Source organism: Penicillium nucicola (assembly GCF_028828085.1).
Source record: "Penicillium nucicola strain IBT 29836 chromosome Unknown utg000003l, whole genome shotgun sequence".
Taxonomy (NCBI): Eukaryota; Fungi; Ascomycota; class Eurotiomycetes; order Eurotiales; family Aspergillaceae; genus Penicillium; species Penicillium nucicola.
The window spans coordinates 3080933-3108499 of NW_026643127.1; the positions used below are offsets into that span (position 1 = coordinate 3080933).

Below are 27567 nucleotides of genomic sequence, written 5' to 3' on the forward strand. Positions count from 1 at the left end.
TGCAGATTGATCGGAACTTCGGACTTCGGGGCTTTTACGAGGCTTTCAGACAGGCTCGCACAAACGATGATATGGGAGGCTGACCCCGAGCTTGAGATATAACGTTAGGGCTATCCCCTTTCCCCCTCCATTTATGTCCTTGCTCGTATACTGCTCTAAAGGCTGCGACGCTATTACAGCGAACATATTTCACCCAAGATGAACTCAACAAGCTGTGTCATAGTGGCCAACTCCGATGTATCAGGAGTCGGAGTAAGTCCCATGCCAAACTATATCCTACCTGCGACTGTCCAACACCACACTGACATATCGGCAGATCCGCATATCTATCTACGCCCTCTGCCTCGGCGGCTCGATAGTCAGCTATCTCCTCCGCGTCTTCGCCGCAGGCAAAGACCAAGAAGAATTCTCGCGTGGTGTCTCCTCCGCTCTGGGAATGCAAGGCCTGGCAATCCTCTGCACGGCAATCTACCAAACCTTCCGGGGAGACCTGTCCCTGTTCCACGCGATCTGCGTAATCCATCTCCTAGCCGTACTAGGCATGGACCTAATTAGCAAAGGCCGGTACGCAGGCCTCGGTCCCTGGCGACTCTATTTCTTCGCTGCGATCCAAGTACTGGCGCTGGCTGCCTTCCTCGCGTTCAATGTCTATGTTTGGATTACAGCCCCGCACTTTGGCAGCCAGCCGGAATGTAATCAGGATACGGTTTATGTGATCTTTGGTATTAGTATCAAAGCTACCTCGCCTGTCTTCCGGTACATCATCCTCGGAACTTTGGGGGCCATTGTGGCTAGCTATGCCATTGTTTTTACTTGTATGCTGCCGTGTCTTTGTGGGTTTATTGCTCATCGGAGACGGAACCCTGGGAGTGAAAATCGGCTTGAGGGCCAAACGAAGAGGGGCTTTAATTGGTTTGTGGAGGTGAATCGTCCTGATTATCGGGTGACTGATCCCGATGAGACCCCGGAGAGCTTGCACGGGCAGGCGTTGCTTCGGTTTACGCTTAATAAAGCGGCTTACTGTGGGTTCTGCATTTACTTGATTGTTTCGTTGGAACAGACTATCCAGCGGAACGATCTTGATCCGGAGGAAAAGGGATGGACTTTCGGTCAGGTTATTGCTATCTTCTTATTGTTGGGTGTTGCCAATGAGCTGCTCAATGTGCTATTGGCCAGTTGGGATAGGAAGCTACAAAGCGCAAGCGCAAATTCTCAGCAGCTGGTGCAATATGCACCTGGTGCTGGGCAGTCTGTACATTCCGCCTCGTCGTGATATGGCTTGATCGTTTTGTTTATTTATGTTGAACGATAGTACAAAGATTTCTCATGCATATCACCTTGGCACAGACCCCGTTAGGATATAACATAGCTAAGCTAGCTTGTAGATAGTCTCTAAATATAATCACATGTTGTGCACTACTACCTCTGTACATCTCTTGCAGCAATACGAAAGAATAGAATGCAATTTATACAATAGCGTGAAGAGTATCTATCGCTAGCGACAGCTTCCAAACGCCAGGCTTGATATGTACTCCAAATGTTCAGTCACCAGAACTCACAAACAATACTATAATGACAAAACCGAGACAAGAACCAGGCCAAAGAAACGAAGCAAAGCCAAATATATCCAACCCAAAATCAAAAAGTGTGTATCATCGCACGTGAAAACATAAGTAAGCTCTTACCAACTTGACCCTAATAAGGGATGAAATCAAATTGCATTCGGTCTATGTGGAAAGTTAGCATATCATCACAAACATGAGAAACTTGAGGATCATACCAAGGAAATGACTCCAATCTTCTTCATCACCAAGCTTGTTAGCCCAGTATTGCTCTAAGAATTTCAAAGATTGGAGAACATTGGGAACACGAATAGTATCATGCAAGGAAGAGAGTAGTTGCCTGACAGTGTCTCGATCTTCCCCGCAAGCCTCACAGCCCGCAATGAATATCGGTGTGGTCAACATGACCCAAGGTGAGAGACCCGCCGACGGCCCGATCTGCGCTGTACATTCTAGGATGCGCCGGACCGACCGCTGCACTTCTGGCGATGCAGTGGGCGTCTTCCGAAGCCGCCGATGAATCTGGATGAGCGCACTGTGCTGGAAAGCCTCGTTACAGAGAAGAAGCTGTTGCGCATTTTCAGATGATAACCCTTGCGCAGCTCCGGGATAGAACGAGGGCTGTGAGCTCGACTCGCGATCCATGAGCTGCCAGATTGCGAATTCTAGAGATGCAGCATCATCTTCGACATTGCTGTCAATCTCTCCTGCGACAAAACCCGGAGTAACCTTCTCAGTCTCATTGACCCGCCAAGCAGCAGCGCCAATCTGCCGGAAAATAGCCGCAAGATCGACGGTGAACCCCCAATAGTCATCTAGGTAATCCGGAGATTGTCCATAGCCCATCAAATCCGAAGACGCAAAGTCCGAAATCTCTCCAATCGGCGGCCCGTTCCCAGTCAGAGCTGTCAGCGATACAATCGACCAATACCAGCGATCTAGATAGCGACGGAATCCGCTCGCAGACTGAAGCGAGTCCTCACCAGCGGCATCAGAAGCTCTCATCAAAGCCCTCGCCCCATCAATATGTGCCCTCCATGAATTCGGGTTGATCGCCCCGGAATGAATCTCAGCCAGACATAATGTCCGGGCCGTCGCCACCAGCGCCTCGGAGTCCTTCGACGACGGGTTCTGTAGCTCAGTACGGAAATGCTCCAGGCTGAGCGCCATCAACCGGGCAATATCCGGTGCAGTCTTCACAGTCTCCGATTGATTATGTAGGGCCTGAATATGGATCGCCGAGAGCGCAGTGGTGGCATAGAGCAACGAGGGAGTCTGGAGGGCCATAGGCACCAGCATTCGACAAATATCCTGCTGCATGCCGGAGTGGCACGCAGTTATCTGGGAAGCGTCATTGATGAAATGGTGCAGCAAAGCCTTTTGATCGGAGGAAAGGGACGAAAAAGGGTCGACGGGTTGCGACAGCGTGAGATCTGACCCGGTGCTGGCCGATGTTGATGCTGAGATCGATGTCGATCTCGTTGCTTGCGCCTGCGCTGCCTTCGCCGCTTTAGTCGTGTAGATGAACTCTCCTGGCGAATATTCTGATCCGGTTAGTGACGATCTGGGTCAAGGACTTCCTGGTAAAGTCCACATACCAAGTCTTTCCATTCCACCTGTGCCGACGCAGGCTCCGAAGCGCGATCGCGAGAATGCCCGTCCTCCCCACTGCAGCTGCATCGCATATTGGCATTGCTCGCCTGCTGTTTGGCAGCGACCGCAGTTTGGCCTCTGCTCGTCGCATTTTTGTCGCCGCGCCTTACATCTCTTGCAGCCTGTGAACGATCTCGACATGGGTGCTGTGGTCTGGTGGGATGTGCGGCGAAGAATTTCTGCGGGGAATGTAGAGATTCCCCAGTCCCGCGTGGCAAATGTTGCTTCTGGGGATTGGCCTTGAACAAACTAAGTAAATTGGTCTATTGAATTTGGGAATAAGAGAAGAACCAGGAGATTTAGAAGAAATCCAAGGGGCAATCAATCTTTGCCTGGAATTTGGACTATTGCGGTGCATCTTGGGGTTCTTTAGCGGTCGATCGAAGATCCACCGATTTACAGTCTGATATTCCCCCAATGAAACAAGATAGGACATATTGAGTCTTATTCTAGCAAATATTCCATGAGAAACGAGAAATCGAGGATGCGCTATGGCAGAAATACACAGTATAGACCAACCGGAGTATATGTTCATCATCGGGACAGCCATCAACACAACAAAACAGAACGAGGTGATCACCCTTCGAAGGTGTATCGAAGCCATTCGCCCACAGCATGCAAACTCTCCCATCGTACTGATTCGTCTTTATCAGCCATCAGTTCCATTACCCGAGTCTTCAATCCGAGTCGCTCCAACTGCGTGCGACGCTCCGGAACTTCCTTCACAAGGCTACCCACGTCGTTGCAAGCGATAGCCAGAACCTGCTTATCATTTTCCCAACTCTTAGACAGAATCTCAGCCAGCTTCTTAGGCAAAGCACCGTTTGACTCTTCAACAATCCGACGGGCGTTGTCTTTCCAGAAAGTGGGGTTCTTGTGGGGAGGCGACCAGCGCAGATGGCCCGACTGAACTTCGGCGGCGTATTGATCAAAGGTGGTTTGGGTCTTGGTGTATTCATCCAGCATGGAAGACAGAGCTGTGAGATCCTCGAGAAGGTCCGGGTCGGTCAAATGACGGCCGGCCAGGTTGGTGAGGAGGGCCGGAAGGCGAACGAACACAGCGACAGGTAGCAGGGTGGTCCGGTTGCTGGAGCAAAGATTGAGCAGGGTGGCAAGAAGAAGGCGGGTAGTCTTCTCCTTCGGCGAAAGGCGCAGGAGCTGGGTGTAGAGTTGAATAATTTCATAGTTCCTAAGCGGGGTTAGCAGGGGTAACTATCCGTCTAAGCAGATTCACTCACTCTTGGAGTTCTTCGCCGACAAGAGAGCCCTCGAAAGCAAGCTGCCAAACAACTAGAAGCACACGGTAAAGGAGTTGAAGGCCAACACCACCGGCGAGACCAGGCTCAATGCGGCTGGTACCTCCCAGTGAGCTAGCATTATCTTTGCCCCCAGCCGCAGACCGGAGAGTATCGATCAAGGGGTCTAGCGTTTCCTGCCTTTGTTTCCAGAATATCTCCCGTGCCTGAGTTGTTCTGAGCAAGTTTGAAAATCCTTGGACACCAATGTCCTGGAGTCCACTATCTTGGTTCTTGGTTAAAGTCGAAAGATAAGTGTATAGCTGCGGGAGGGCTTCATTGTCCCGAGGAGCGGGCTTCGAAGTAGCCACAAGACTATGCGAAACAAGAGCAGTGAGGAAAGTAGACGTGAGCAGAGGGATTGGGTCTTCGGCGTTTGTCGAGTGTTGCAGGAACGGGAGGAATGGCTTGTAGGGTTCAGGGTGAGAGATGAGGGAGTCGGCCAGAGAAGGAACGTCTAGAAGACCGTTGTCAATATGCTAACTTTCAAATGCATCCTCAACTTTGCGCTTACCTTGAATGAGGTCCGAGGCAAGCACCAGGATGTACTGCACGATATCGGTCCTCCTGGAGGCCGAGTCCAAAACACTTTTACCCTGCGCACCTCCGGCCAGCAGACCTGTGTATCCAGCAATATCCTGCTCTATTGTCTGGCGGCGCTGCTCCTTGCGCACCTTGTCCACCGCCTTGATCTTCTTCAGGTGGTCATCGGTGATGTTGCCCGCTCGGACAGCGCCCTCCCATGGAATTGGCCGAGCTCGAATATTGTTCTGCAAGGAGCTGAGGTAGGTGGGTGGCTCCAACGACATCATGAAAGTGTTGGAGAACTCGAGCCGGGAAAAAGAGCGTCGTGTCTGATAACTGGAGGTGTGTCCAGATGGACGGGGGAGCTTGGGATGACGGAAGCCTGCGCCAAGACATCCCAACTGGTCTGGTCCGAACTCGTCTTGACTTTCTACGTCTCTACATCTCTCCCTCTTTCTTGCTCATTCTGCGTTTGAGGAGTCGTTTTTGTGTATTCATAACGACACTTGCGCTCTTCACTCTATTGGCCAGCTTAATCTGCGCCCAGACTGCTGCCTACTCTAATTCGGGGTCCATCCCGCCAGTCTCTCGTTTCAGCCTCTCACCAGATCGTTGGCATTGCCGAGTACGGTTTCAATAATCTCGCCATTCGCATTGGTGACTGCAAATCGCATTACAAGTCATCCCCCCACGGTGATCGCGATCTCAAAGAGCCCACGTCCGAGCGCAGCCCCCACCGAATTCATGCGAGCGAAACACGAGGCCTTTGCTGCATACCAGTCGTTTGTTCGCATTGCCAACACTAAAGCCTATTAAAATGTCACAGAACTCACAGCCATCGAATAAAAAATGGGGAGTGGGATCCTTTTTCCAACAAGCAGTGGCGGGTGTTGAGTCTCGGCTTGACCACATCTTGATGGAAGAGGAGGCGTCGCAGAATAATTCAACAGCTAAGCCTTCTGATGCGCAGAGTGCGGAAGCGCCTATCAGCAAGATACCTGCTGCTCGTACGCCCTCATTGATGTGGATTACAATTAGGTGAAGTTGCTAACGTCTTTGTAGCTGTTTCCCGCAGTGCATCAACTGCGCGCAGGAATGACCGGCTTCAGGAGCGTCTAGCCCGCGCCATGGTGAAATCAAACGCTTCCAACCTTGCCTCGCAGTCTCCCCAAAGCCGAGTTTCATCGCCGCCTGCTAGTCCGGTACCTAGTAACGGGGCCCGTTCAAGTATGGATATCGATTCTAGCATTGCATCGAATGTGAACGTAGGGGATGACTCTAAGATTACCCCGCCCAATGAGCAGAACACTATCAGTGGACTGGATTCCCCGAGAATGAGCTACGACTCAGGGGTCTCGTCACACGTTTCTGCGGATGTCAGCGTACCGGACTCTGCACCCAGAGACTCTGTAGATGTGGTCCAGCCAGTAGTGGATTCGGAAAAGACCAGCCAAGACCTACATGAGTCCCAACGCAATGAGACACTCAGTGTTGGCGGTTTGAGTGACAGTCCTCGCGTTAGCCTTGACGTGCCCGCAGAGACACCAGATGAAGCCCAGAATCCGGATGTTGCTCGCCTGCAGGCTGATCATAAAGCTGCCGAGTCTCAATGGCAAGAAGAAATCCACGGCTATATTGAAAGGATCGACGCATTACAGTCAAAGCTTAAATATCTGGCCAAAGATGCTGCAGAATCTGCTAAGATTGCTGCAGCAAGCGCTACCCCTGGCAGTACCCAAAAGCAATTGTTGGAAAAGGACGAGAAGATTGCATTGCTTCTTGAAGAAGGGCAAAAACTTTCCAAGTCGGAGATGGATCATCGGACTGTGATCAAAAAGCTCCGTCAGCAACTCACCGACAACAACAAGTCTCAAGCAGAAATGAAGAAGAAGACAGAGAAGCTCGAGCGTGACCTAGTCAACTCTGAAGTCAGAGCTAAGCGGGCAGAGGCTGCAGAAAAAAAGGCAACTGAATCTTTGTCCTCTCAATCAAAATCAGCAAAGGACCTGGAAGCTCTCACGAATGAGCGCAATGCGCTTGTTCAGACTGTTCAAGATATCAAGTCACAACTAAACCGAGCCAACTCTCGCGCTGAAGCTGCTGAAACAAAAGCTAACTCTGACGCCTTGGAGCAAGAGAAGCATAGAGTTACCGAACTGGAAGAGGAATTATCTAGTTTGAGTATAGAGCGCGATATTGGCGAGGAAAAGTCCAAGAGAGAGATTGCCGAACTCAAAGAGAAGATGGAGCAGGAAAAAGAAAGAGCTCGCATGCTCGAAGCAGAGTTGAAGGGCGAGCAATCTGTTTTGGAGAGCAAGATGGAAAGTCTTCGTTCTCGCGCAGAAGAGGCTTCATCGGGTGCAACTGGGGAAACCCAGGCCAAACTTCTGCGCCAGATTGAGACTCTGCAAACCCAATACGCGGTCGCTAGTGAAAATTGGCATACCCTCGAGGGCTCTCTGCTTTCCCGGTTGGCAAACGTAGAGAAGGAGCGTGATGATACTGCCAGACGTGAGAGCGACCTGCGGAAGAAGATTCGGGAAATGGTAAGATCTCAAACACCTTCATTTGGTTACGCCAGCGCTATTAACACCGATACTAGAACCAAAAACTCAAGAAGTTCGAAGAAGAGTTGGATAGTGCTAAAGAAGTCGAGCATGACCTGGAGAGCAAACTCGATGAGCGCATGCAAGAGCTGCAGAAAATGCAACAGAAGCTCGAGAAATCGGCAGATGAGCTCACGTCAGCGCAAAAGGATTTGGTCGAACAAAAGAAGACATCAGAAGCCACCTTGACGCAGAAGCTTGACGACGAGCGAGCTAAGTGGAGGGACCAAATTCACTCGCCCTCACACCCCCGCGGAATATCCCCAGTTCCTTCTACACGGCGTTCAAGCACCCTCGACGCCATGAACACGGTTCTTCCCGACCTCCGACCTCCAAGTCGACGTTCGTCCAATTTCCCCTTCGCGTCCCCGGAGATTGGCACACCACCCCGTCAGAACTCCTATCCCGCCTCTATAACCCAGACGACTCTCTCGCCGCCGCACATCAATACCGGTTTGTCAATCTTGGAAGCACCTTCTATTAACTTCGAGCCGGATGAGTACTTTGCAGAGTCTGGTACTCCTGCCACTCCGTCAGCATATGGTGGGACTCAGATACCGCCGCGTGGAATCAACGACATCATCTCCGAGTCCACGACTGGTGCCGGTCCCTCCGTTCAGCTGGTTGAGCGCATGAGTGCCACCGTGCGCCGGCTGGAGAGTGAGCGTGCTGGCTCCAAAGATGAGTTGGCGCGCGTCACCACTCAGCGCGACGAAGCACGCCAACAAGTCGTGGATCTTATGCGTGAGCTTGAAGAAAAACAGATTTCCACTTCTCGCGTGGAAGAACTCGAAGCTCAACTTGACGACCTCGACCAACGATACCAGACAACACTCGAGATGCTAGGGGAAAAGAGCGAACAGGTCGAAGAGCTGAACGCTGATATCGCTGATCTGAAGAAGATCTACCGCGAGCTAGTCGACAGCACCATGAAATGATGGCAGACTAGTGTCATGCATGTCTGCTTATGAGAGATTGGGCTTGCTCGGTGTTGACCTGTTAGATTAGAGCGATTGCGCATGTAAATAGAATACGGAGTAATATATCCTGAATTGTACATCGACCTGCAGCCGTTTCAGCCCTGATCACATGTTTATTCATCTCTTGACCGCTATCGAGCTCGTGTTTGGCCCTTGGCCGACTTCACCACAATCAGACCCCGATCTATGAGTCAGATAGACTCTCGGGCATTAGGGTATGTTAGGCCCGCCACGGGGATAAGACGCTAATCGCCGGACTTGGCACTTGCGCAATCCATGGATCTGAAGATCTGAACCGTGGGAGGCCCGACTTGCTCGGTCAGCAGCTTAATCTGACGCGTTGACCCTAATGAGAGAATCTCACCTCATCCTTTCTGACCCGTAATTGCGGAGCCTCCCGAGTGCTTTTTTGTTGCGGGCATCTAGTCTTTGTTGGGCTCGGGGTCGGGTCAATTCATGTGTCTGTGTGGGAGCAGGCGCATATGCGCGAAGCTGATTGGCCGTTTGCAGCCAATACCCTGATTTCAAATAATAGGAATTATGATAGATAATCATATTTTGTAAGCATAAGATGGTAGCGACGGTGAAAGAAAACTGATTTCTAATGTTCGGATTTTAGTCGCGAGTCATGGACTCACCGCGAAGGCTCGGTGATAGCGGTATCATGCAAGGCTGAAAGTATATAGTCGGTCTGTGGTACCTCCCATAGTTGAGCGTCTGGATCTAGTCAATATTTCTCCCTTCACCTAGCTTTATAGCCATAGCCCTTTAGGCTATTTATTCATACCATGGAGGCTGTTATCCGAGAGGCCCCATTCGGGCAGCTTGTTCGTTACTTGACAAAGAACAAATACTTCCAATATCCCGAAGAGAAGGCCGACTTTAAGCTTCCCGACACATGGCTTCAATTGTTGAATGAATCCAATCCTTCCAACAACACCTTTGACGACAAGAGAACAGAAGCAGAAGCAGAAAACGGCCATTTTAGCCCGGGGAGCAGTGAGCTTATCAGCCGCACCTCTTCCACCACCATCCCATTCACAGAAGCTCGCCTCGAAGCCGATGAACAACATGAAATCGAAAAGATCAAGTCAATTCCCATTGCCCCCAAAAAGACAAAGGATGGTGCCATCCTCGTCGACTGGTACTATACCGATGATGCAGAGAATCCTCATAATTGGTCGAACAAGAAACGGGCTCTTATCACTACCCTAATTTGTCTCTATACTTTTGTTGTATACACCACTTCCGCCATCTATACATCTTCGACGCAGGGTATCATGAAGGATTTTGGTGTCGATACTGTGCTCGCTACGCTGGGCTTGTCATTGTATGTTCTCGGCTATGGCATTGGACCATTGGTCTTCTCTCCTCTCAGTGAGATTCCTGTCATTGGACGCAACCCGGTCTACATCATCACCATGTTCCTGTTCGTCATAATCTCGATCCCGACTGCCTTTGTTGGTAACTTCCCCGGTTTGATGGTTCTCCGATTCCTGCAAGGATTCTTCGGTTCGCCTTGTCTTGCATCTGGCGGTGCTTCCATTGGAGATTTGTACAGTCTGATGGCACTTCCATATGCCATGATGGCCTGGGTCTCTGCCGCATACTGTGGACGTAAGTGTCGATCCTCATCTTTCTCCCCCATCCTATCTAATTATGAAACTAACACAAATGTATAGCTGCCCTGGGTCCCCTTCTATCCGGCTTCGCCGTCCCAGTCAAAGGCTGGCGCTGGTCCCTCTTCGAATCAATCTGGGCCTCAGCCCCAGTATTCGTCCTCATGTTCATGTTCCTCCCAGAAACCAGCAGCGCAACCATTCTCCTCCGCCGCGCCAGACGCCTCCGCAAAATCCACAACAGCGAGCGGTTCTTATCACAGTCCGAAATCGACCAGCGCAACATGCGCGTCTCCGACGTCGCAGTCGACGCCTTGATCAAGCCTCTGGAAATCACAATCAAGGACCCAGCCGTCCTCTTCGTTCAGATCTACACAGCAATCATCTACGGTATCTACTATTCCTTCTTCGAGGTCTTCCCCCTTGTCTACCCAGTCGACTACGGCATGAATCTGGGCCAGATCGGCCTGGTCTTCCTGTGTATCATGGTTTCATGCATCCTCGGAATTCTACTTTATGTCGGCTACATCCACTACTGGATGAATCCTCGCATTAGGCGATTGGGCTTCCCGGCACAGGAGGAACGCCTCATTCCTGCGCTGCTGGCTTCCTTCGGACCGACGATCGGGTTGTTCGTCTTTGCTTGGACTGCTCGGGCGTCTATTCATTGGATTGTGCCGACAATCGGTATCACCATCTATGGTGCTACTGTGTTTATTGTCATGCAGTGTATCTTCGTGTACATCCCGCTGAGCTACCCCAAGTACGCGGCGAGCTTGTTTGCTGCCAATGATTTCTTCCGCAGTGCGCTTGCTTGTGGCAGTGTCTTGTTTGCTCATCCGCTCTTTGGCAACTTGGGCGTTGCGAGAGGTACCAGCTTACTTGGTGGATTGAGTGTTATTGGTATTATTGGCATTTGGTTGCTTTACTTCTATGGTGCCAGACTTCGTGCTCTGAGCAAATTCGCTCTCTCGGAAGAGGATGCCTAGTGATTGGATTGATATCTGCACATGTTGTGGATTACTTTCAGGGGAGTTGTTGAAAAGCAATATCGACTGCATCGGACAAAGGAAAGTTGAAGAAGGAAGAGGGACGCTTTATGAATAACTGTAAATTTCTAATTTATAATACAAATGTTTCGATATATCCATCTGTCCTGTAATGTAATTCAGCTATCAATCAATTCTTCGTTGTAATGAGGACAAAGTATTACACCGAGGAAGGGAGATTTGGACTCCGAGCGTGGGAAATATGTCGTACTGTAGCCCATCTCATATCCTACCTACAAATCTCTAAAAAGGCACAGGCTACAGCGTGATGCATATTACGAGTAAGCTTTTATCCCAACTAACCACGCTCCCGGGCATCCGCCACTCATCTCAACTACATTATCTTTCTGAGTAGCATGCTCATTGGACAAATTTTCAAAACATTTGTTTGACTTCTTTGGCTTAGAACCTTCGATATGGTACAAATAGTTCGTTATATAAAGATTTATCCGACTCAAGACTTCACGACGTTGAACCATTCTATGTCGACCTATTGGGTGATTAAGAATCGTACTATCTTACTGATGTACTTATACTATTCGCTATAACTTATAGAGTACACATAGAAAGAATGTAGCCTCTTCAGTATCGAGAGTATGTATCTGTCATCCTGGCTCAGCACTAACTGAAGACGGAGAATTCACCCCTGTTAAAACCCGAGCCATCGAGTCATGATATTGGGGGCTGTTTCAGTAACGCAAAGCCCGAACCTCAGAGCAGAAACAAACCAGAAATCTGAACAACATACATTCATAACTCTGCCTTTGACTACCATTCTAACCCAATCTGTCCTGCAAGTCTACTCAATTTTCTTTCCGTGAATTATATTACCAGTCCGTACTTTTGTTCTTTGATTGCTTACCGTAACGACTCCCAAGGCTCCCCCTATTGGACTTGTGTCGCTTCTTACCCTCACCCAAATTTGTGGCTTCGAAGCCAGTCTACCATGGTGACCGCAGTATTGACAAGGGTGGAAAGTATTGTGGTACAAGAGTCGATTCCTATGGAGGCTTTTTCAGCGCCAATACAGCAGAAACCCGAGAAACAAGACAAAAACTCAACACCTCTGAACTCAGCACAAGAAACCCAACACGGCGAAGCACCAGTAGCACACACAGAGGGTCTTGTTACCCCTGCCAAAAAGCCATGGCAGTTCTGGGCTGTGTTCCCAGCGCTGTGCATGACCACGTTTCTCTCGGCTCTCGACACGTCCATACTATCGACTGCCCTTCCGACTATCGCACTGGACATCAACGCCGGTGAATCGTATATGTGGATCACAAACTCCTACATTCTGTCGTCAACCGTAGTGCTCCCATTATTCGGCCAGACGGCCAATATATTCGGCCGTCGATGGCCCCTGATCCTTTCGGTCATAATCTTTGCAGTGGGAAGCGGTCTTGCCGGGGAGCAGACAATACGGTCCAGATCATTGCCGGACGAACCATTCAGGGCATCGGCGGGGGTGGTATCAACACACTCGTTGATACTGTCATCTGTGATCTCGTACCTCTTCGCCAGCGAGGGAAATATGTAGCTCTCATGGCAGCCGTATGGGCAGTAGGGACGGTAATTGGTCCTGTATTAGGCGGCGCCTTTGCTGAGTATACGTCGTGGCGCTGGGTTTTCTACATCAATCTTCCTCTTTGTGCTGTGTCATTGGTCTTATTGGTGCTGTTCCTTCGAGTTTCACATCCAAGTTCTGGTGGTACCTTATGGCAACAGCTACGCCGTGTCGACTATATTGGCAACGCCATTCTCACAGCCACGGTTGTCTCAGTCTTGCTGGCGCTCAGTTGGGCAGGGGTTGATTATCCGTGGTCTTCATGGCGGATCCTTGTGCCTCTGGTACTTGGGCTAGCGGGTTTGTTTCTCTTCTACGCTCATCAACGATCGCGGTTTTGCCAGGAGCCATCTATCCCAACTAAGCTATTCTCGAGTGGAACAGCCATCTGTGCGCTGTGGATTGCATTCATCCAATCAGTCTTGCTCTACTGGGTTGGTTATTTCCTGCCCATCTACTTCCAGGCGATTCGCAGCTCGACTGCTACCGAGTCCGGGCTGTTTGTACTCCCCATCACGGCGGCCATTGCTCCCCTCGGCATCATAACTGGTGTCTTGATTGCGTCCACCGGCAAGTATCGCCCGTACCACTTCCTGGGATACATATGCCTCACCACTGCCACCGGACTGTTTTCATTACTGAACGATCACTCGCCCGCTCGCGATTGGGCCGGCTTCCAGATTCTTTTCGGTGCGGGCTCGGGAATGATCTTTTCCAGTACCCTGCCTCCTATTCAGGCCTCCCTCCCTGAATCCGACATAGCTACTGCTACCGCTACCTGGGCATTTATGCGCAGCTTTGGTTGTATCTGGGGGATCGCGATTCCGACTACTGTCTTCAACGCGCGGGTTCAGGAATTACTCTATCGCATTAGCGATGTTTCTTTGCGTGAAAAACTTGCCAATGGGGGCGCGTATGCAATGGCTAGTGATGGGCTTGTGCGCACTTTAAAAGACACTCCACAGTTGATGGCGGAAGTACTAAGTGTGTATCAAGATAGCTTGCAATGGGTGTGGTGGATCGCTATTCCATTCGGTGGTGTCGGACTTCTTCTTTGCATACCTATCAGGCAACTGGTGCTAAGTGAGGAGTTGAACACCGAGTTTGGATTGCAGGCGGGAGAAAGAAGGGAATAAATCAACAGGTATGGAATATGTTGGTTTGCCATTGTTTGCAATGATCATATTGAATGCCGACTGATAGAAGTGATATTCGTTATTCGTGCGGACCTCAAAAGCCACTTAACTGGGTAGTTGAAAGCAAATAAGTTCACAGGCCGAAGAAGAACTACAAATGCAAACAGGCAAGATTCCTTTCGTCCACATCCCTAATTGGCTTGCCGATGAAGATTTGAGAAATTTCTTTCGTGGAAGAGACATAACGATATAGCAAAATCTGTGCATCGCATTTGCATAGGTATCCATCAGAGCACGTAACCAGCTCTACTGGATCATTTCTCACTTAAAAAACACAGGTTAAAATTACAAAACAAATTACCGCGGCCTTTCTTTCCATACAGGAAGGCCCGTTCCAGCAGCGACATTTTACATGCCCTCGCACTTGCACACCACATAGGCGGCGCAGAGGTCCTTAACGCCTCCACCGAAAGAGGCGTAAGTCTTCTCAGCATCGATGCTCACATCCAAACGTGGGCCTTCAGTAAATTCGCAGACTGTTGTCTGCTGGAACGAAGTAAGCATGGCACTTGAGGCGAAGACAAGACCTTCGCGTGCAACCGCGGTGTGGCCCCAGAGCTCCTGAACGGGGCGCTTGACGCCATCAACGGGAACAGCGACGTTGGCATTGGCACCTGACATTTCGTTGGCGAGCTGAATCGTGGCAGGCTTGACCCAAGGAGGAGGAGCAGCAGCAGCAAGGCCGGAGGAAGTGAGGAGGCCAAGGACCACAGCAGTGATGTTGGTGATTTGCATGGTCGGATATGTTGTTTTTGTTCTTTCAGAAGAGTTATAGTGGTCTTGTTTTGGAATTTTCAGATTCTTGGATTGATCTGACAAGGAGATATAGTTCTTGTAGTGATTTAGATTTCATGCTTGGTTAGATCGTGTTAATATATCCTTTGATGGTTGCTGGTTGCAAACCAATCCATTTCATCATTACATATCATCGTGTTGGAAACATCACAAATTTCCGTCTTCGTCGAGTCTTTATTGTTGGAATGTCCTGGATTGCCGTATTCGGTAGGGCCCGAGCATGTCTTGGCTGTCCGCCCTCGGCTCCAGTCATGTGCTTATTCTGCCGCAGGCTGATGACTAATTCGACCGTCACTTCCAAGGTTTCTATTTCTATTCTGGAATGGGAACGGAATAGAGCATGAAAACAACCGACCAAAAGATCAGGTAACGGGTATGGAATGACACTAAGGCTTACTGCTGGCGATTTGATCTGATATCATAAAATTCAGTGGAAGTTCAACATTTGCGAGACTGTTGTGGATGATACAGCTCCTTTATGATGATTTCTCTTATACCGCATCGATTGCCTTTGTCGGAATTATCCAACCGGAATCCGAGCTGTTTAATTTATTGACTGTAAGGTTTGGCGTTCCAAAGTTGAAATGAAATGCAATTGATTATCGGCGTTCCACGGCCACAACGCCAAGTTATTTCTTATAAAGTAACCACCAATCTCATGAAGTAGATACCTTGCCTTAGAAGGGCCTAATTTCCTGAAATAAGAAAGAGAATAGTGAAGCATACCAGTGCCAAAATGCAAAACCATCAATTACTGTACAGTAGACGCCCTTCAGTGACAGATCCACTTGGAGATGCCCCCACGCCGAATACTCCGAACACTCCGATATGACACAGCCATATATAGAGACGCATTGACTCACAGGATTTGGTTATAAGCCGCTTCTTTCGTTCTTCTCTTTTTTAATCTAACACTGTTCTAGTCCTCATTCCCGAGCCAATTACCTCAAACCACGCTTCAGTGCAGACCTCATCCTCACCCAACCATGACCCAAACCAATATCCACATTCCAAGCCTTGGAAACACCAATGTATTCACCCGGACATTGAGCATAGATGACCTGAAGAGCTGCGTAATCGTCGAAAGCGCATTTTCCGAGCAAGAGCGCTGCTCCGAGGAAAAGGTAAGCTCGCCAATCAAGCACCCCCGAAACAAAAGGATCCATAAGTTAATTGAACAATGCTAGTTCCGCTATCGCCTGAGCTCTTGTCCAGATCTCTGCCTGGGTCTATTTGTCAACAACGAAGATGAAAAGCCCCCCACACTGATTGGCCATGTCATTGCAATCCGCTCGCCATACGAGCTCGTGACAGATGGCTCGATGTCCATGCCGGAGAATTGGGAATCGTTGCCGAATGACGAGCCTGTCTTTGTAGATGGGGAGCTAATTGGGAATCACAAGTATGGTGATTCAATTGCTATTCATTCTGTTGCTATTTCACCTGATTATCAGGGAAAGAGGGTGGGTAGGGCGCTTGTTAGTGCCTATGCTCGGCATCTTGAAAATGGGTCATTTGGAGCGAGTAGAGCTGTGCTAATTGCTCATGATTATTTGGTGAACTTTTATGAGAGTGTTGGGTTTAAGAATTTGGGGTTGAGCAAGTCTAGCTTTGCCGGGGGTGTTTGGTATGACATGGTATGTTCTTCTTCTCAATTTTAGCTAGACGCGGTTGGATTTAGATACTGATATACTGTTTAGACATATGAGCTTTGAATGAACAGTGAGAAAGACGAGGATGCGAGTTCTGCTCTAAAATAGATGGGATTGGGTATGATAATGAAAATGTCTACGACCTTCTTATTTCCTTAAACGCGTTAAATGCAAAAGCTGAAGACAGAAGAACCAGTTTGCTTAGGTGTTGGTTTTTGAATTTGGTCACTAGTCAAAGACTGATATTTGAAGCACCAAAAAACAGCTCTAGATAGAGGGCAAAGTTGGATCTAGGGCTAACAAAGATGGATGATCCGCAAGATTTTCCCAAAAGTCAGTCTCAAAGTCACACAGATCCTGGCTGAAAAATGCAGCCCAGTCACCATTTTGTTCCGTCTGGGTAATTGGCTGGGTGGAGCTTTGTATTCCTTCTCGCTGCATTGAATCAAGGAAGCGCTCTATGGTTTGCGTTGCCTTGGATATTAATGCATAATTTGGATCACTAGGTCGAACAATGCTGCCAACTTGAACTTGTGCAACAAAAATACCGAGATTGAGCAAGGTTTTAGACCATGTTGAGCGGATCTCATTGATTGTAGAAGTTTGTTTCAGCATCGAAAGCAGGATTATGCCTGCTGCTGGGAGTCCGAAGTGGGCGATCTGTTTCAATTAGCACAATGATCAAAGAGCTAAAGTAGGTATTGGTATTATGAATACCTTCCAAATAAGCCCTGTTCCAGAATTGACAAGTTGGTCTCGTAAAAGGATTACTTCAACGACGAGGGCAAGCATTTGGTCTGACACATCGAGGATGGCAGGATCTGGCCTTGCTAGGGTATCATGGAACAGCAATCTCAGCAAAAAAAGGGTGTGAAGGTAGTCGAGTCGTAGGCCAGCTAGGAAATCACGCTCGAATGCATATCGCGAGCACTCTTTCAAGCTGGACTTGAGTCGAAAATTGGCAGGAAGATTATCCCACTCCGCTTCTGCCTTCGTCTGAATAAGACTGATTTGCTTAGTGAGAAGAAAATAGCCAAATGGGAGAAAACAGGAAGATACCTTGTTTTTGAGTTGAAATCTTCACGCTGCTTATCGCGGAGTAATTCCATAATATCTTCTTTCAAGGCGGCACATATAGTTGCCCATCGAATTCCTGCCCTATAACTGACTGGAGTGCCTAGTTCCGATGTAGGACTTTCACCCTGAATGTGCCGAGGATTTCCAATTCGCTCCGAGCCTTTCGGCGTCGAGGGCAACTGGAAATGACAGAAGCGTTTGCTCATTCGAGGCGGCCGACCAAGGAATAAAGCGATGTTTTTGTCTGCTGAGTACATTGTGGCCCAAGCCGTCTTTCGAAGTTCTGCTAGGAAGATTGGAATGGGTGGTTTGGTCTTTTCGACATCCTCGTGGTAGCCAATGGCAAACATGGAGGATATTACATCTCCAAGTCGACTCCATGAATGGTAACCTAAAAGTTTCGGTTAAAAATTAGTTGTGGAATAGCATAATGCAGCCAATACATACTTTGATCACCATCAACATGAGTGTGCATAATGAAGTTTTCATACTGTAAAACGATCTGTAGATCATTCAAGCAATCCAACGAAAGGGCAATATCCAAGGCCAGATCGCTAAGTCTTGTAGCCAGCTTTCTAAGCGCGAATTGGTCATTCTCCGTTTTGAATAATGGCGGAAAGAAAGATATGTCAATCGTAGCCCGACTGACAGCAGTAAGAAAGATGCCGAGACTCTCCCATCTGAATTTCTGATCAAGAAACTGAGCAGAGAACTCTGAAATATCGGATATGCCATAAAAGCTCAATGGCTTGCGGGAGTTTTCTGTCAGACGTTGTGCATACGCCAAGTGCCAATTATCTTCCTGCGAGAAAGTCGTGAACAACCGGGTCATATTTTCAGTGCACTTCTCGGTGAAAGGCTCTGCAAGTGCTAGATTTGTTCCTGTTGCAAGCCAGAACAAGACAAATTCCTTCATTGCAGCCAAAGGGAAGGTGTTAAGAAGTTGCCTGAGCACATCTGCGCCTTGGATCAGTAGCAGGTTCTCACCAGCAGACTGCGATTGCATCAACATTGCCACATCTGGCCCAGACGCACGGTACGTCTCAGAGGGATGATTATCTTGTGGGAAGATTTGATTGAAAATTGCGACATGGCTAGAAGATCCCATAAATCCAGGATTTGGATATGGATTGGCCCTCGGTGTGTAGGATGAAGAAGACTGGGCCGGTGATAGCCGACTGTAAAGTAGAATAAGCACATGAAATCAATGTAAGTAGGAGTTCTATAGCAGACCTCGGCGACTGCTGGGCCGACAAAGGTGACTCTTCGACTCTTTTTCTTTTGAACGGCGTGGTTCGATAGATGCAAATCCCCGCTCTTTCATTACTCTCACAACGAGAACATGCTGGTCTCTTATGATCGCAGGCAACCTTTGCCTTTCTGCAGGCTTCACATGCAGCTAATCTCGAGGCCATGATCAAGCTCGGGGTTGTGTACAAGAGAGAAGTGTGAACTGCGGAGAGTCCGGAGCGGAGAAATCGATCCGGAGTAATCGGGAACTTCTCCGCGATACCCCAATGACCCCGGACCTTGATGCATGTTTGGTGGACAACGTTCAATTCTGATAGTATTCGGTTATTGGCCAAAAGGACAGGCATTGATTATCTTTCATGATTGTCTTCCATGATCACCAGGCCAATCACGGGCCACAAGTAGGCCACAAAGAGAACATCCAGGCCGGATCTAGAAGTACTCCAACTTGGGTCTAGTATACTTCCGCTAGAGAATTTTGAATATCCAGATTGAGAGCATTATGCAGAAGCTGCATATAGTTTTTGTGAATTCTTGAGAGCAAGCATATGAACATCGGGACAGCAAGTAGGAGAGAAAGTAAAGGTATTATGAATCACAGCGGATAACCTAGCGTAATACCTGATTCAAGAAGACTTGTGAAAAATGACAATACCCCGTAGTGGAATTTGAGCTCAACTTCAAGCCAAAATAAGAAGCCAAAATAAGAAAGATAAACCCCAAACAAGGACAAAGAGGCTTTATAGTTGAAGCGTCTAGTGTTTATACAGCCCCGCCGTGGCGGTGAGCAAGTATTGCCAACCGTCACATTTCTGAAGCTCATCCCCCACTCTGAACTGCCCGCATAACTGAATACGACGCAATCAATAAACAGCAGAACACCAATTCTACTCCACAATTCACCCCTATTGATACACCTTCAGGGTTCTACAAGTCCACAATGGCCCCCAACGAGGCCCCCTCATCAGACGGAGCTCCCCCAGGCTCAAGTACGATCTCAACTCCCGATACATGCGACTCTGTTTTTCTAGCCGCCCTCACAACGAGCAATTCAAGCTAACCAGTCTCTGGAATCAGTCAACCTCGCCTCCCTCTCCGTCCCTCAGCTCCGTGCTCTCCAGACCCGCCTCACCTCCGAATTGGAACATCTGACCACCTCGCACTCGAAGCTGCGCGCTGCACAGGCCAAGTTCCGCGACTGTGTGCGCTCGATAAACGAAGGTGTCACCGGATCCGAGAAGAAGGGTACCGATGGCCGTGATGAGATCCTTGTTCCCCTGACCAGCTCGCTCTATGTCAAGGGCCGGTTGACGGATCGGGAGAAGGTGCTTGTTGATGTTGGAACTGGATTCTACGTTGAAAAGGTATGTGATAGGGTGATCTCTGGGGAGGTCAGATTTCGAGTTGGGCTCACATTTTGAGTTTTAGACTTCCGCCAAGGCAATTGAATTCTACGATGATAAGGTCAAGGGATTGGAGTCAAATCTGCAGGATTTGGAGAAGGTTGTACAGACTAAGAGCACGCAGTTGCGGGTTGTTGAAGAAAGTAAGTCTTGATCTTGATCTGCCGATCGGAATTAGAGGTGTTGGAAAGTCTTGCTAACACCCATCACAGCATTGAGACAGAAGATGCTTGCTGGAGAAGCTAACCCCACAGCTGGCGGTGGCTAAATTTAAGTCATGTGTTATGAGTAGGTTGAATACGACATATTCCAAAGGAATAAAATACATAAGTTGATGAACTACACTATTTCAACCTGAATCTTTTGCGATGCTATGAATGGCAATCACTTGATGATTGTTATATCTTGTGGCATAGGATAGATCTCCTTTTGGAAATACCAAGCACGAAACTCTAGCTCGACATTCTATTCTACAAGGCTAGGCATATAGAGGAGAGGAGAAATGCTTGAATAATATGTTAATGAAGCTAACCACTGACCAGTCGTCATGTCCCCTTCTGATTGTTCACGCAATGAAATACAATAGCAAATAGTTGACTGCCAGCAATGAGTTGCAACTCTCAAAACAAAGTCCCCACGTTCACATTGAGAACCTTGGTCACAGTAGATTCTGGAGACCCCAGCATATGTGCAATCTGATGCAGGGCACCCATGAACACACAAAGCTGAGCCTCCTCATCAATGTCTTCTCCCTGGGATGGTGGGAAAAACGTCGAGAGGCACGCCTCTTGTGCGAACCGACTGGGATCGAATTCGACATTTTCACCGAGCATCTCATCCCAATCCGGATCGAAAAGTGAACCTCCCCAAGTCACATCGGGGAACTTTAAAACCCGGCCATTGGCCACATTGTATCTCACAAAGCGAGCAAGCTCAAACACAAGGTTTGTACCCTTGACGCTGAATTCGATGGCAGACTTCTCGACAAAACAGGTCAGAGGCGAGCCAGGTGGGAACTTGGCCATTCTTTCCGGAACTGAGATGATGCTAAGCGCGCTCTCGTTCCATACGAAGCTTAACTTGCGCATGACATCCTCGACGTCGGGAGGTATGTCTTCCTCCTCGAGCATGTCCAGAGCTTTGATCTCCAATTGCCAGTCGGACCTATTTATGCAAAAGAAAAAGCCATTAACATATGCCATTGAAAACTGCGCAGGGATTAACTTACCGGTCGAAGTCAACCATGCTGATTTGCATGGGCAGTTCTGATTCTCCAGTTCCATCAGTCTTCCGTGGCTTGAAGCATCGTATTTGGTTGATTTCGAATTCTTCGCTGCCCCGTGGAAGCGTAAAGTTAGCTTCGATGCGTACGACTTCGTCACTGTTGATCTTGTACTCAAACGATGCAGAGAATCGTGGCTGAATATTCGGAAAGGAGCGAAGTGGGATATTGCCAGCAGGAATGAGTAGATTCCCCGCACTCATGACACGTTTAATTAGCTGATTCTGGGTAAGCCGGAGTCTAAAGTCCAGGTCAGTTTCTCGCACGTCATTTTCCGGTTAATATAATGCTAACCCAGGAAATAGTTGGCCTTTGGCAGGAGTGCTGATGAGCATGTCAAGGAATTCCAGATAGAGAAGTGGATCAGCTGTACCATTGGGCTTCTCATACTCTCTCAGAACGAGTGAACCGAATTTGACACGCATCTGTCTGTATCCGTGGAAACGAGGAACGAAGTGCAGTGCGCGCTCCAAGTGATCAACGATGGCGAGCTTGTTCTCCTGCTTGGCCTTCTCTCTTTTCCTCTCCCAAGGGGCAGCTTGATTGGCGGGCAGTTTCAATTCAGAGAGATATGGCTTGACCAAGTCTGAATAACTCTGCATGATAACGTCCTTACGCATGATTTCCGGGGGAGGTGGCTCGACGAGGAATACTCTGATCTCGGTCTCGTGTTGCAAAGACAGTGTCTTCCACAGCTCCTTGTAACTATTAACCACTTTCAAGAAATTGTGTTCGTCAGATCCAGACAAGTACAGCTTGTCCCATACTCCGGGCTTGGTATAAATATTGACACCATATTGAAGACGGATGGAATCAATAAGCTGACGACGTGATGCCAGGCACTGACCCAATGCTGGTCCATTTGGAGGCCACGAAAGACACATCTGTAGTACCGATACGCATTAGCCACAAGGTCCTCACTTTACAAGTGTGTGAGCTATAATCTTATCTCATACCGTGGTTTCAGGGACACTGTTTGAAGCGTTTCGCAATTTCTGCGAATGCACAGTCTGAATTTCTTTTGTCTCCGCGACACCGATTTTGAAAGTTGAGTGAGAGTTGATACGGGTCCAGTCCGGAGCTGTGCCATTTCTCTGCTGTGCGACCTGAATAATCAAGGTGTTAAGGAGAGTATAGGCTGCCAGAACCTGGCTTCCATCTCCCCAAATGAGAACAACCTGTTGATGGTGTTAGCTCAGAAGCAAAACAATGGGATCTAACAAAAATAAATCAAAAACTAAAGTTGCGACGAAAGGAGATACTGATATGTCACAAAAGAATACAAAACTCACCCGTTCACCACGATATCCTACGGTGAGATATGCACCTGTAGCGTCAACAATAAACGTACGAAAGTTCGTGATGGGTTGGCCAGTTTTCTTTGTGAATTGCGTGACACTGATAGCAAAGTCAGTGAGAGTAAATCGCATATTTAAGGTAGGTATACAGACATGTCTTGGAACTGGTTAATGGCCAACGGCAGGCGGACGTATCCTGCGCAATGGTTAGTAGTTGTAATTGAAGTCTGCCTAGTGATATTACCATCGGGACCTGCGCCAGATCGCCACTTTGCTTTGCCGATGGAGTCCTGTGGTGCAGATTCAACAGGTGCCTGAGTCATCCGAGGGGTGGAATTTGTGCCTACGTGTTGGGAAGGTTGACCAGTTGCACGCACCGGTGTCCTAGCAGCTCGTGGTTGAGCTTGCCGGAGTGGCGAGGATGCCGATATTCCAGGAGCTTGGTTGTTCACACCAGGTGAGAAAGACGCAGGGGCGACGGTGGAGTGTAGATTTGCGATATTAGACCCATCTTGAAGTGAACCCGAGCCTTCCTTGGCTCTTGCAGGGGATCTCAGAGCGAGAGAGGATTGATTGCAGTCATCTACACTAGTGACCACTCCGGTAATGCTGAAAGGGAGGGACCAAGCTGAGGTGGTTAGAATGTATATACAACTCAAAGCAAAAGACTCTTACCCGCTGCCTGCAGCTTCTCCCAACTGTCATAATCATTGGTATGAAATATAAGTCCACGGGGACAGATGTACTTACTCCTCGGCAGACTGATCTTCGTCGGCCATTCTGTTGGACTCAGCTTAGGTTGATGTTGGGTTTGTGTAAGGGAAAAGTTACAAAGATTGTCAAGAAAGCCTGGCTCTGTTGGGTGTTGTTAGAGCCGAGGATGTTGAGGTATAGGAGCTGAGAGTGAAACTAAAGAAAGAAGGTGGCAAAAGTTCAAGAACGAAGAAAATGGTGTAAGTGAGAATAATATGATGACCACTTTAGGGGGAAAGTGAGCCTTGGAGAGGGGCGACGTAGGCTTAAGATAGAAAGCGAAGTTCTAATGAGAAACAATAAAAGGGTCAGGGTTGCGTTGATAATGAACGATAAGAAGTAAATGCAGAGGAAAATATATCAAATATAGAACTCTCGGTGCATAGTGCTGTGCACTGAGTGAGATCGGATCAGGGTTGAATCGATAACGAAGAGACATGATGTAAACCCCGAAGAGAGTATATCAAATATAGCACTCTATCTGCAAAGTGTTCTTCACGGAATGGGATCGGATGCATTTTGAATGTGAGATTGACCATGAATAGCGAACATGAGTAGTTGCTATGCATCAGAAGTGTGGATATGACTGCGCGCCACTAACAACCTTGGAACAGACTGAAAAAGAAAGACCTCGGGGACTCCAGTTAAATTAAAAAACAATCTTCTCCTCAAGGCATGTGTGCATATCAAGGTGCGGATAAATCGATTTGAGGTCTGATGAAGTAACACCGTTACAGAAGTCAGAGAGGAAGTAATATAGAGTAGGTGACGGTAAATTGAGCGCCGAAAACGGCTACCTTCGATGCCAGTTTAAGCGTGCTGTTTACCAAAATCTTAGTCATTAAAGCATCATGTGCGTAACTTAATCACTATCTGCCCGCCATTGTTATCTGGTCACTGAGTGCCCAGAGAGCGCTCCCTAAGCACTTATAGTTGCTTAGGGATCAGCTCGGTCAACGCCATGCGACTTACAAGCTCCTACATCATGACAAAGAACCTCGGCTGGCCGCCATCTGGGAGAATGTGCAGTGAATTCTTGAAAATGCGATGGGAGTTCTTCATGATTGGCCACCAAAGCCCGCCGCCAGGCTCAGCGTCAGTCTCGATTTCATGGCACAAAAGATGGACTATGGGTTTTTCGATACAGTCTTTTTGAAACTCTTGGGCATGTGCTGAGTAGTGCTACCGCTGTGGATGCGGCCTTGACAAGTTGTGCTAATAACAGCTCTGTCTCTTCGCAAGCAAGATTTCATATCAAGTCTGCCAGCATACATTGGCAGGCTTTCAAGCGTGGATATGTCACATTTCATTTTGACCCGGAGCGATATCCCGAGTTCTTCCTGTAGATGAGTAGAAAGTAGAACAGTAGAACTGTTCTACTCGACGACTTGTCGACTGTTCTACTACTTGCATGATCACGTGGTTAGGCTGACGTAAATCTGATATTCTCATGGGGTAGAATATGTATTTGTGCTGAGGGGGCCGTAAGTGGAAACAACAGTGAGACCGCGAGAGTCATGGATGACTGAAAATGGATAACGCAATCCAAAGGGAGTCCTCTCGTCAGCGTAAAAATTCGACACTCGCGTGCGAAAAATGCCGGGTCCTCAAGGTGAAATGTATTCGGACTACGGAGGGAGAGCCTTGCACCAAGTACGCACCGCGGGCCTGACCGTATAATTTCAACTTGAGCTAATTTGAGTAGATGTACCAGATCAAACTCTCAATGCGTAATTCCTGAACCGAAACATAGTCCTCGAGGTTCACAACGAGCGAAACCGTACGTGACCCTGGAAGGCTCTATCTCTAACCGGATATTCTTTGCTGACAGGTAGGGGATGTAGGCGGCTGCTCGATCTTGAGTCCAAGCTCACCGATATCATCGGTCTTCTTTCGCGCTCGAATGCACCCCTTTCTGGGGTGGAAACGCCCGTCCACGCGGACTTCGGGCTGTCTGCGATTCTCGAATATCCTGGTGATAGTCCACACCGAGTGACTGAGTATCTGAGCGGGGAGTGCTTGGCTAATTCTGAGTCGAGTGACGGCCCAGCGTCGAGCGGAGAACAAAATACTACTGAATCTGTCCTGGAAAATTTGTCGAACTCATCTAGGGACACGAGTGCCGCATGGATCGCTGATTTGGGACTCGGTCCTGTCGTCCTCGAGCACCTTCTGGACAAATTCCGCGGAATGGCATCCTTTTTTCCTTTCGTGCGGCTCTCAAATGACTCTACTGCTGAATCAATGGTTAACGATCGACCATTTCTCTTGCTTGCAGCCGTTGCTGCTGCGTCCTCGAAGTATTGTCACCTTCAGGATGCTCTGATCGGAAAATTTAAGAAGTCCTTGAGCGAGCGGGTAATTATGGCTGGCGAGAAGGACCTAGATCTGCTACAGGGATTACTTGTTCATCTTGCCTGGTAAGATCTCGGATTAGGGACTACCTCCTAATTTACCGGCATCAGAACACCCGCAAGCTGACCAATGTAAGGTTCCAATACCACTTTGTTCCAGGAAGTCAACAAGCCTACCAGTACATACAAATCGCAATTAGCATGGTCATTGATCTCCGCCTTGAGCAGGAAGTTGCAGACCTGCTCGAGCAGGGAATCGAGCTTGGTGATTCGTATAACCTGGAAGCGTGTCGTGCGTATCTAGGTTGCTATTACCTGTCTGGCATGTACGATGCTCATTTCCGTCCAAATGAGCGATCTTAAGCCTGAACTGACCTCAACAGAATAGCAATGGCTTCCCAGAAGCCCAACAATCTTCCGTTCCACAGGGATATGCTCAAATGCGCAATGATGCTGCAACAAACCCCAGAATTTGACACAGACCTCTTGTTATGCCCAGCCACAAAGGTTTTGCAGTTCACCGAGGAAGCTTGTGAAACCTACCGGTTGGAAGGGATTCATGGTGCCCGGTTACACATTCATGCTGAACGATTAGAAACGTGGCTAGAGGATTGGTGGTCGTCCCTTTCGATGGATCTTCGCGACACAGGTAGGAAGCTCTCAGGTTTCGGGGGTCACTGTCAGCCAACTGACTATTTCATAGTGTTGCTAATCAACGGCTATTATGCTGCCAAAATACGCATTGAAGAAATGGGCTTGGTATACTGCTACGGACAGAGAAGACCGCCGTCCCCGAAGACGCAGGACGATTCCACCATACTATCTGCGCATCCGATGGTCATCAATAACTTGATAAAATGTGTCAGTTCGGCAAAGGAGTATCTTGATCTCTTCTGTGCTCTTCCCGCTGCAGAGCACAGGACCTTGCCGTTCTCTGCTTGGTATCAAGTTATTTTTACGGTATTTGTGCTCTACAGATTGTCTGTCGAGCTGCCAGAGGTACCTCAGTGGGATGTAGAGATTGCACAAAAGACTGTGGATCTACGAGATTACATTGATACATTGCTGTCTCACTTACAGGCAATTGAGCCATTGCAAGATACCCAGGTACCCACCCGGAGTCTCTTCACGAGGTTGCCCGAGATCATAGGAAGTGTACGGACTTCTTATGCATCGGCCAAAGAAAATCCCGCAGAGATTCGTGATAGCCGTCGTGCTCATTGCGAACTGATGGGTTCGAACAACACATCTTCATCTGTTCGACGGTTACACCGCTGCCCTGGAATGCGGTATTTGAGCGGTCACAGCGCTCGGGCTCAGCCTCAACCCGCGCTACAAAGTGCTATTGCTACGGAAGTACAGAACATAGAAGAGGAGACAGTTTGGGGTGATATTCTGTTTATGGACACATTCACTAGCATCACAGATCCATCATCTATACAGGTTTGACGTGTTATCTAGGTTTCCAGACCTCAACCCCACCGTTAAGGCCTTAGCGCAGATCATTAATTGAAAGATCCCCATTATCCGTGTCTCTGTCCACCCAAATCGCTACATAGCCGCTTTAGATGCGTCCACAATTTCCGTCACGTTTTCCCAGTTCTTCTCGTGGTTTAGGAACGCTAATGTATAACTATCTACAACGCCTGCGGA

At 48.5% G+C, this 27567-nt stretch overlaps 12 protein-coding genes across 12 annotated transcripts; 7 read left to right on the forward strand and 5 right to left on the reverse strand.

Moving 5' to 3' along the window:
- Window positions 1–198: 198 nt before the first annotated feature.
- N7511_004723 (uncharacterized protein) lies at window positions 199–1273 on the forward strand (the record flags this gene model as incomplete). The annotated part of the gene is made up of 2 exons (XM_057127148.1): window positions 199–252; window positions 317–1273. 2 exons carry the CDS (start codon window positions 199–201, stop codon window positions 1271–1273), a joined length of 1011 nt encoding a protein of 336 aa, XP_056986038.1.
- A 422-nt stretch (window positions 1274–1695) lies between these two features.
- On the reverse strand, window positions 1696–3356 carry N7511_004724 (Zn(II)2Cys6 transcription factor; the record flags this gene model as incomplete). Its single annotated transcript, XM_057127149.1, has 3 exons — window positions 1696–1727; window positions 1781–3106; window positions 3161–3356. 3 exons carry the CDS (start codon window positions 3354–3356, stop codon window positions 1696–1698), a joined length of 1554 nt encoding a protein of 517 aa, XP_056986039.1.
- A 435-nt stretch (window positions 3357–3791) lies between these two features.
- Window positions 3792–5319, reverse strand: N7511_004725 (H(+)-transporting V1 sector ATPase subunit H; the record flags this gene model as incomplete). Its single annotated transcript, XM_057127150.1, has 3 exons — window positions 3792–4404; window positions 4454–4967; window positions 5025–5319. The coding sequence occupies 3 exons, from the start codon at window positions 5317–5319 to the stop codon at window positions 3792–3794; spliced, it is 1422 nt and encodes a 473-aa protein (XP_056986040.1).
- Window positions 5320–5852: 533 nt separating this feature from the next.
- Window positions 5853–8579, forward strand: N7511_004726 (M protein repeat protein; the record flags this gene model as incomplete). Its single annotated transcript, XM_057127151.1, has 3 exons — window positions 5853–6042; window positions 6098–7581; window positions 7638–8579. 3 exons carry the CDS (start codon window positions 5853–5855, stop codon window positions 8577–8579), a joined length of 2616 nt encoding a protein of 871 aa, XP_056986041.1.
- An 830-nt stretch (window positions 8580–9409) lies between these two features.
- On the forward strand, window positions 9410–11229 carry N7511_004727 (MFS transporter; the record flags this gene model as incomplete). The annotated part of the gene is made up of 2 exons (XM_057127152.1): window positions 9410–10238; window positions 10304–11229. 2 exons carry the CDS (start codon window positions 9410–9412, stop codon window positions 11227–11229), a joined length of 1755 nt encoding a protein of 584 aa, XP_056986042.1.
- Window positions 11230–12235: 1006 nt separating this feature from the next.
- On the forward strand, window positions 12236–13989 carry N7511_004728 (uncharacterized protein; the record flags this gene model as incomplete). The annotated part of the gene is made up of 2 exons (XM_057127153.1): window positions 12236–12661; window positions 12718–13989. The coding sequence occupies 2 exons, from the start codon at window positions 12236–12238 to the stop codon at window positions 13987–13989; spliced, it is 1698 nt and encodes a 565-aa protein (XP_056986043.1).
- A 408-nt stretch (window positions 13990–14397) lies between these two features.
- Window positions 14398–14784, reverse strand: N7511_004729 (uncharacterized protein; the record flags this gene model as incomplete). Its single annotated transcript, XM_057127154.1, has 1 exon — window positions 14398–14784. One exon carries the CDS (start codon window positions 14782–14784, stop codon window positions 14398–14400), a length of 387 nt encoding a protein of 128 aa, XP_056986044.1.
- Window positions 14785–15830: 1046 nt separating this feature from the next.
- On the forward strand, window positions 15831–16559 carry N7511_004730 (uncharacterized protein; the record flags this gene model as incomplete). Its single annotated transcript, XM_057127155.1, has 3 exons — window positions 15831–15968; window positions 16032–16481; window positions 16545–16559. 3 exons carry the CDS (start codon window positions 15831–15833, stop codon window positions 16557–16559), a joined length of 603 nt encoding a protein of 200 aa, XP_056986045.1.
- A 204-nt stretch (window positions 16560–16763) lies between these two features.
- Window positions 16764–19171, reverse strand: N7511_004731 (uncharacterized protein; the record flags this gene model as incomplete). Its single annotated transcript, XM_057127156.1, has 5 exons — window positions 16764–17156; window positions 17214–17502; window positions 17556–17964; window positions 18021–18751; window positions 18807–19171. The coding sequence occupies 5 exons, from the start codon at window positions 19169–19171 to the stop codon at window positions 16764–16766; spliced, it is 2187 nt and encodes a 728-aa protein (XP_056986046.1).
- Window positions 19172–19764: 593 nt separating this feature from the next.
- Window positions 19765–20495, forward strand: N7511_004732 (prefoldin subunit 5; the record flags this gene model as incomplete). Its single annotated transcript, XM_057127157.1, has 4 exons — window positions 19765–19813; window positions 19902–20188; window positions 20253–20370; window positions 20440–20495. 4 exons carry the CDS (start codon window positions 19765–19767, stop codon window positions 20493–20495), a joined length of 510 nt encoding a protein of 169 aa, XP_056986047.1.
- A 352-nt stretch (window positions 20496–20847) lies between these two features.
- N7511_004733 (uncharacterized protein) lies at window positions 20848–23586 on the reverse strand (the record flags this gene model as incomplete). The annotated part of the gene is made up of 9 exons (XM_057127158.1): window positions 20848–21391; window positions 21456–21749; window positions 21804–22393; window positions 22466–22687; window positions 22802–22907; window positions 22961–23003; window positions 23052–23435; window positions 23483–23505; window positions 23558–23586. The coding sequence occupies 9 exons, from the start codon at window positions 23584–23586 to the stop codon at window positions 20848–20850; spliced, it is 2235 nt and encodes a 744-aa protein (XP_056986048.1).
- A 1700-nt stretch (window positions 23587–25286) lies between these two features.
- On the forward strand, window positions 25287–27363 carry N7511_004734 (fungal specific transcription factor domain-containing protein; the record flags this gene model as incomplete). Its single annotated transcript, XM_057127159.1, has 5 exons — window positions 25287–25290; window positions 25392–25980; window positions 26052–26240; window positions 26298–26563; window positions 26618–27363. 5 exons carry the CDS (start codon window positions 25287–25289, stop codon window positions 27361–27363), a joined length of 1794 nt encoding a protein of 597 aa, XP_056986049.1.
- Between the last annotated feature and the right edge of the window lie 204 nt (window positions 27364–27567).